The sequence below is a fragment of the Cherax quadricarinatus genome, chromosome 75 (genome assembly GCF_038502225.1).
Source record: "Cherax quadricarinatus isolate ZL_2023a chromosome 75, ASM3850222v1, whole genome shotgun sequence".
Classification (NCBI taxonomy): domain Eukaryota; kingdom Metazoa; phylum Arthropoda; class Malacostraca; order Decapoda; family Parastacidae; genus Cherax; species Cherax quadricarinatus.
Genome location: NC_091366.1, coordinates 21,473,353 through 21,481,137, shown reverse-complemented (window position 1 = coordinate 21,481,137; position 7,785 = coordinate 21,473,353). Strand labels below are relative to the sequence as shown.

At 44.0% G+C, this 7,785-nt stretch overlaps 1 protein-coding gene across 1 annotated transcript; it reads left to right on the top strand.

The window, feature by feature from the left end:
* Positions 1 to 920: 920 nt before the first annotated feature.
* LOC138854942 (uncharacterized) lies at positions 921 to 7,165 on the top strand. Its single transcript, XM_070101088.1, has one exon. It carries the CDS (start codon positions 954 to 956, stop codon positions 2,040 to 2,042), a length of 1,089 nt encoding a protein of 362 aa, XP_069957189.1. The 5' UTR covers positions 921 to 953; the 3' UTR covers positions 2,043 to 7,165.
* Positions 7,166 to 7,785: the final 620 nt, after the last annotated feature.

The following is a 7,785-nucleotide window of genomic DNA, read 5'->3' as shown; positions in this document are numbered from 1 at the left end:
TTACACTAATGCAGTAGTCTGCATAACAGTAAATCTTCTATTTTTTGTGAGAATAAAAATTCAAAGTGGAAAGCAAAAGAATGTAAGAGGGGCCTTGAGATGTGACTAATGAACAGAGGAAATGTCATTTTAGTGCCAGGAATGTATTTCTTGTTTGTTCTGGACCCTATTCGGAAATTGGCATCTTTTGAAATTTGTGTGAAATTGGCAAAATTGCTAAATTCTGACCACTGTACTGGATAGTTGAAGTTGGTAAATGGGTGGTTTCTTGCACTCATTCAATGGAAAAAAACGGAGTTCTAGCGAAATATTCATGTTTTTAGACGACTAGTACAGTGGAACTGGCCGAAAATGGGGCTCAAAGTGGGCAAAATCGCCGATCCATAAACATCGCCGAGACCGCTAACTTCACAAGAGCATAATTCCGTAAGTTTTCCATCAAATTTCATATTTTTGGTGTCATTATGATCGGGAGAAGATTATCTTTTCATAAGAATTTTTTTTTTTTTTTAAATTTGGCCGACCCTGAGAACGAGTCTCGGAGAGGGCCTGTCGACCCTCAAAGGGTTAACAGTCGCACAAGAACCAAACACAATGAATTAATAGTGAAATGTTTGAATGAGCATGCAGATTAGTGTTCACTCAAGCATAAACAAAGCCAGACTGGATCATGACACCTGTGTGGGGGATGAGACAGGCAGACAGGTCTGGTATGCGGTTTGAAACATGGGGCAAGTTTGATACTTGGGACAAAATTCATGAAAAGAAAAGCAGTCAAAGCTCGAAGCATTCGATAGTCAATGTGTTCGAACTCTGGGTTCCATTGTTTATTGCATTATATATTTGGAAAAAATAAAAATTTATTATATTTTTATTTATCTGCATATTTTAAACTTCTTATTGTGTATTTTTTAAGGTTTCAGATTCTACTGACAACTGGTCCAACTGTCAGCATGCAGACACAAACATGCTTCAAGTCTCTTGATGACGAGGTATCAACAGTCTCCGACATTTATAACATGGTGGGTTATGCTCTCCAACATCAGTATATGTTCAAACGTAGAACTTCCCCTTTGGAAATGGACTTATGGGAAGAAGGGGAGTTGCAGAACTTTGAGGTGGATCTAAAGAAAGTGGATCGCCTGTACCACATCTACGGCCGTGACTGTTATGGAGATAATTACGAATTAATGGTACGTATGGCATACAAGGATCGTCCTATTTTCGTGGAGATGATGGCTAGATGCAGCAATACAGATTTTGAATGCCAGGGAGGGTATATATACATTTCTTTCAGTGCCAATATCTTCGTCGATACTATCAGGATGAATTACAATGGAGACCTTCTAGAGCTTCTCCTTAGTTCGCTTCGAGAAGATGGGTATAGTATACCACCTAAGTGTGGTGATCCTGAGATTTTGGAGTCTCTAGATGATGAGGAAACAACAAACTCTGACATTGAAAAAATGGGGGCTGATGTCACTTACTATCAGCATTTGTTCACACGTAGAACTTCCCCTTGGGAGATGGACTTATGGGGAGAAGGAGAGTTGCAAAGATTCAAAGTGGATCTAGAAAAAATGGATCATCTGTACGACATCCACTGCTCTTCTGGAGGTGATTATGGACTACTGTTACGAATGGCATACAAGGGTCGTCCTATTTTTGTGGAGATGGTGGGTTATTGCAGTATTTCAGATTTAGATCCCTATGTAGGAGGGTATATGTACATTACCTTCAATGCCAATCTCTTTGCCAATATCATCAGGGAGAGGAGATACAACAAAGATCATATCCTTAGTTTGCTTCAAAAAGATGGGTACTGTATACCGAATAGAGAGTCCGATTTCTCTCCTGTGAATTTGTGGCAAAACCCACCAAGGCTCATGTTTCTCTGTCACTTGACCATCAGGACCCACAAGGACCACCTTAAACACTACCCAGAGATTCTTCCCAGAAGTCTAACTGAGAGTCTGAATGAGTTCATCAACATTAGTGAAGCCATAGAAGACTATAACAAATGGATTAACTATGACAACTAGAAAAAGCAGTCACAATACTGTGACTGGAAGCATACACAAATAACCACTTATTCCCGAGAAGATGTGTGTGCGACTGGTTTTCCCTGCACCAATATGTATCCAACATCTCGCGTATATGTATAATCACATACAGCGGCTTCCCTTCCCTATCAGCTGGTTCAGCTCACATCTGCTGGTAGTTGAAATTACATTCGTCTGACAACTGCTTCATTGTCTTCAACTTCTGATCCTACTGACAGCTGAAACAATAGTAATCTGACAGTTGCTTCATCTCCATTAACTGGTGTTTCACAGTTTTTGACAACTCATCCAACTGGCAGCATGCAGACACAACCATGCTTCAAGTCTCTCGTTGACTAGGTATCAACAGTATCTGACATTGACAACATGGTGGGTTACGCCCTCCATTATTAGTATAAGATTGAACATAGAAGTTCTCCTTGGGAAATAGACTTGCGGGAAGACAAAGAGTTGCAGAGCTTCAATGTAGATCTAGAGAATGTGGATCACCTGTGCCACATCTACTGTTATGAGGATGGTGTTTCAGAAGGTAATTACGAACTACTGGTATGAATAACAAATAAGAGTCGTCCTATTTTCATGGAGATGGCGGTTAGATTAACTTCACAGGATTCAGAGAAGAAGGAGCAGGGTATATATACATTACCTTCAATGCCAATCTCTTCATTAATACCATAGATAGAGAGTTACAACAAAGATCTTATTCTTAGTTCACTTCAAAAGACAGGTACAGTATACTGAGTGTGTTCAATTTCTCTCCTCTAAGTTCATGGCATAACCCATGAATGCTCAAGTTTCTGTCACTTGACCATCAGAGACCACAAGGACCACCTTAAACACTACCCAGAGATCCTTCCCAGAAGTCTAACCGAGAGTCTCAATGATTTCATCAACATTAGTGAAGCCAAAGAAGACTATGATAAATGGAGATGTTTGTAATATATTTATATATATAGGGAGGTACCACCTCTAGAACTGTTCTAGAGACCCTCATCCTCAGAGAAAAGAATGAACTTGCTTCAGGGAAAACTCAAGGTTCTCCCTGAAGCTGTTTGAGAATTTTCCCCTACCACCCCCTATATATGATAAATATTTTATTTAAAGACAAAATACATTGACAAAATAATCACAAAAATACAAAAGAAAGTAAAACAACACAGATAACAACTCAGAGCTACATCTCAAATACTTCGTCCAGCTCCCCGGCAGTGGGCCGGGTGCCCAGAATGCTGCTGGCATTTCCTCTCTGGATCGCAACAGAGAGTCTTTGAAAGAGGAATCTGGTCGCCCTGTGGTCCTTTGTTTCTATGATGAGCTTTTCACCCAGCACTTTGAGGAACTTTAGGGTACACTTGTCCCATGCTCCAAGGGTCTCCGACCCTATTGGGATGAAGTTATAACAAAGGGGAAGGTCTTCATATTTGCAGATCTTCTGGGTCTCCCTGTGGCTGGCAGCTCCACCCCCTTCAGCTTCAGAGTATATCAAGTAGGTGTTTCCCAGTGTGGCAGCACAGGTGTAGTCCCAGGCAATCTGCTTTCCATCCTTCCAGGGTAGCATAGTGGCTCCATCAGGAAGCTTTTGACTTCCGTCAGACCTCTGCACTTGGGGTTCTCATTGAGCTGGGCAATGGGCTGTAGCGAGGCTTCTCTTTATGATGTCATTGACCTCCTCATGTCTGGCATACTTCCCTTTTGCTGTGTGACACACTAGACCATGTAGTCTGAATTGATCAGCCGTTGCCCTGCCGCAAATACACCTATGTTCGGTGAGGATAGGCGTGGCTAGGTGCAGAGCAACACCAATCTGTATGGCCTGTGGGTCGAGTCGAGTGCCCAGGGAGGAATTGGGAACAGCTAAAAGGAAATCTCCTGAGTGTGGCGCCTTCACTGCCAGGAGATGAGCTTTGTCCTTTCCTGAAACTTTGGTGAGCATTGTGTTGACGATTTTTTCCATGATCGGTTTTTTCTATGATCGGTGTTCTCTGGGAGGAGCTGGTCTACTGGAGGAGTCTGCAAGGGTGTCCCACCGAATTGCTGCTTCAGTAAACCTGGGATCTTGAGCTCCTACCATGTCTCTCAAGTGTTCAGGGACAATCTTCTTGACTAATGCACTGGAAGCCAAACAGAAAGACAGAAAAGCAGGTAAAGCAACATGCGTTGCTTTGTGCACCACTATACCTCCCAGTCGCACTGGGAGGGTTGCCTGATCCCATTGCTGATCCTCTAGTGATAGGTTCAGTGCCTTCTTAAAGGTTGATCTCAGGTGTGCGTCATATTCGTCGAGTGTTGGGTTGTCAAAAGAGGGTGCACACCTCAGGAAGTAAGTGAACCTTGGCATAGCAAGACACCTTGTGAGGAGATGCAGAGCATCATGGGCATCAAGATCGCTTATTCTCTCCTCCATTCTCATCAGGTCATTCAATTTGTCCTTGAGGACAGTGTCGATGACCTGGTGACCCACCGGTGCTCCCAAGAGGGTACTGTTGGATGGAGTGGTATTAGAGACTTCTGGGAGGATTCTTCGCATGGCATTGATTATTCCCTGGTTCGTTGTGATGATTTCACACTTGGAGGGATTGAGGATGAGTCCCAAGTCTTCTCCCTGTGTTTTCACCAGCTGCAGGTCCTCCAACAGGGACTTTTCAGTACCTGCCAAAGTGCCATCATCCAGGTACCAGATGTTGAGCTCGCTGCATAGGCTGGACATTAGTTCTCTTACTGCCAAGCAGAAAAGAAGTGGAGCGAGAGAGTCACCCTGCTGAACACCCTCTGATGAGAGAATTTCATGTTCTCCAAACAAAAGAATTGAGGGTTTTCTGTAGCCGGCTGAAATGAAAGGAAAACGACTAGGGAACAGATCCCGAACAGCTGGCAAGATTACATCTCTCCTCACTGTATTAAAGACATTTCTAAAATAAAGTTTGACTACGGCCTTGTCTTCTGGTAGGTCCCTGATGCAGGCCCTTGCAGCATGAGCTGCAGCGTCACTGCCTTGGGGGATCCCAAAGCACAGTTATTGTGGCTGGAGTAAACTGGCAGCTTCTAGGCGAATGTTTCTTACTGCTGCTTTGGCAATGAGACGGTGAAGAGTGTTATCAACAGCAATGAGTCTGATTCCCCCATCCTTCTTCTTCAAAGCACATAGTGAGGTTCCAAAAAAGAAAGGTTTAATTTCTTCTGGGATTCACCCAGCCAGGCAATTGTTGATGAAAGTTGTTAACTCGGTGAGAAGAATTGACGCAGATACACCGGGTGCTGTGTTTATCATCTCTTTGAGGTGCTGAGGTCGAATTCCAGTGTAACCTCTTGCAAATCCTGCTGGAAATGACATAATCGCCTTATAGACTTCTGATTCTGGCAAAATTAATTGCTCAGTGATGGGTTCTTCCTCAGGGTTGTTGTTGATGGCTATGGTGTCCCTGGTTGGATGCTTGTCTTGTAGTGCTTGGGCTGTGGTCTCATCACTTGTAATTATTTTGATTGCTCCCACTGTGTTACCTTTTTTTATTTTTTTTGCTAACCTGTAAACAAATTTTCTAATTTTCAGTGGAACTTTTCTTGGGTCTACCTCTGTGATTCCTGTGATGATGGGGCAGAGGGACACAGTTATCCATTCTTGGGTAGTTGTGCACTGCCTTGATGACTGATGTGGTTAGCAATTTGCCTCATCTTTCAGGAACTGCAAGACAGATATTGCCAAACAGGAGTAGGTTGCACCATGCTTTGATGGTGCCTCGGGCTTCTAAGTTGGTGGAACCTCCATTCACCTACTTAAGAAGGTCTGTGAATTTTCCTGCTGCATATGGGCGAGCTGCTTTAGGGATGTGGGATAGTGTACTGCTAGCAGTGGATTTGAATGCCAACAGAAGGTTATCGCAAGTGAGGAGGTTGCCATTGGAATTGTCATCTGCCTGTGGAGGCTGTGGGCTGCTCTCTACTGGGGGCATATGTGACCCCGCACACCCATGGTGTGCACGAATAAGGCCATCCCTGTTGCGTGCTCGAAACTCTCCACATACCTGACATGTGCCTCTTTCATTGTTTGGTGTGCTGTTTCCCTGGCTTTGTGGCTAGCTGGCTGCATCCTCTGCCATACCTCAAACTATGTGGTAAGCCCAGGCTGAAGGAAAAATGGTGCATAGCACATACCACATATAGTTCATGGTGGTGGGGGGGGGGCAGAGAGGGGTCTCCCATCCTTGTGGTGGGTTGTGGAGGAAAGGGAGGAGTGGAAGATTTGTGATGAGGTGGAGTAGGGCACTCACTCCCTCCCAGGACAAGTCACTACACCACAATGCTCTGTGCACATGTCACTATACACCACTATGCTCTGTGCACAGCCCCTACTGTAAACTACACACCGCTATACACTACACATGCTATGTACATACCATGCACATACTATGCACTATACACTCTATATACTATATACACAGTGAACAAACACTCCATTGTTGTAACACGAGCACATGGTGTATGTATGCGCGCCTGTTAGGGGAAGGGGAAGGGGGGGACATAGTTTCACCCCTCAACCTCTGCCTCCTCCATGTATATATATAGTATATATATATTTTTTATTATTATTAACACACTGGCCGATTCCCACCAAGGCAGGGTGGCCCGAAAAAGAAAAATTTTGACCATCATTCACTTTATCAATGTCTTTCCAGAAGGGTGCTTTACACTACAGTTTTTAAACTGCAACATTAACCCTTTGACTGTCGAAAGGCCCAATCCTGAAGTGTCTCCTGGTGTCACAAAATATTCGAAAAAAAAAAAAAAATTTTTCTTATGAAAATGTTAAGATTATTTTTCTGATTGTTTTAGTCCCCCCCCAAAAAAAAATTTCCCATCAGTACTTACCGAGATATAGAGGCATGAAGTTTGCAGAAAATGAGCCGTGTATGGCAACAGCGGCGACTGCCGATTCCCACCAAGGCAGGGTGGCCCGAAAAAGAAAAACTTTCACCATCATTCACTCCATCACTGTCTTGCCAGAAGGGTGCTTTACACTACAGTTTTTAAACTGCAACATTAACACCCCTCCTTCAGAGTGCAGACACTATACTTCCCATCTCCAGGACTCAAGTCTGGCCTGCCGGTTTCCCTGAATCCCTTCATAAATGTTACTTTGCTCACACTCCAACAGCACATCAAGTATTAAAAACCATTTGTCTCCATTCACTCCTATCAAACACACTCACGCATGCCTGCTGGAAGTCCAAGCCCCTCGCACACAAAACCTCCTTTACTGCCTCCCTCCAACCTTTCCTAGGCCAATCCCTACCCCGCCTTCCTTCCACTACAGACTGATACACTCTTGAAGTCATTCTGTTTTGCTCCATTCTCTCTACATGTCCGAACCACCTCAACAACCCTTCCTCAGCCCTCTGGACAACAGTTTTGGTAATCCCGCACCTTCTCCTAACTTCCAAACTATGAATTCTCTGCATTATATTCACACCACACATTGCCCTCAGACATGACATCTCCACTGCCTCCAGCCTTCTCCTCGCTGCAACATTCATCACCCATGCTTCGCACCCATATAAGAGCGTTGGTAAAACTATACTCTCATACATTCCCCTCTTTGCCTCCAAGGACAAAGTTCTTTGTCTCCACAGACTCCTAAGTGCACCACTCACCCTTTTCCCCTCATCAATTCTATGATTCACCTCATCTTTCATAGACCCATCCGCTGACACGTCCACTCCCAAATATC

Bases quoted from the DNA above. Each gene is read 5' to 3' on its own strand.
- LOC138854942 (XM_070101088.1), top strand. From the start codon at position 954: ATGCAGACACAAACATGCTTCAAGTCTCTTGATGACGAGGTATCAACA.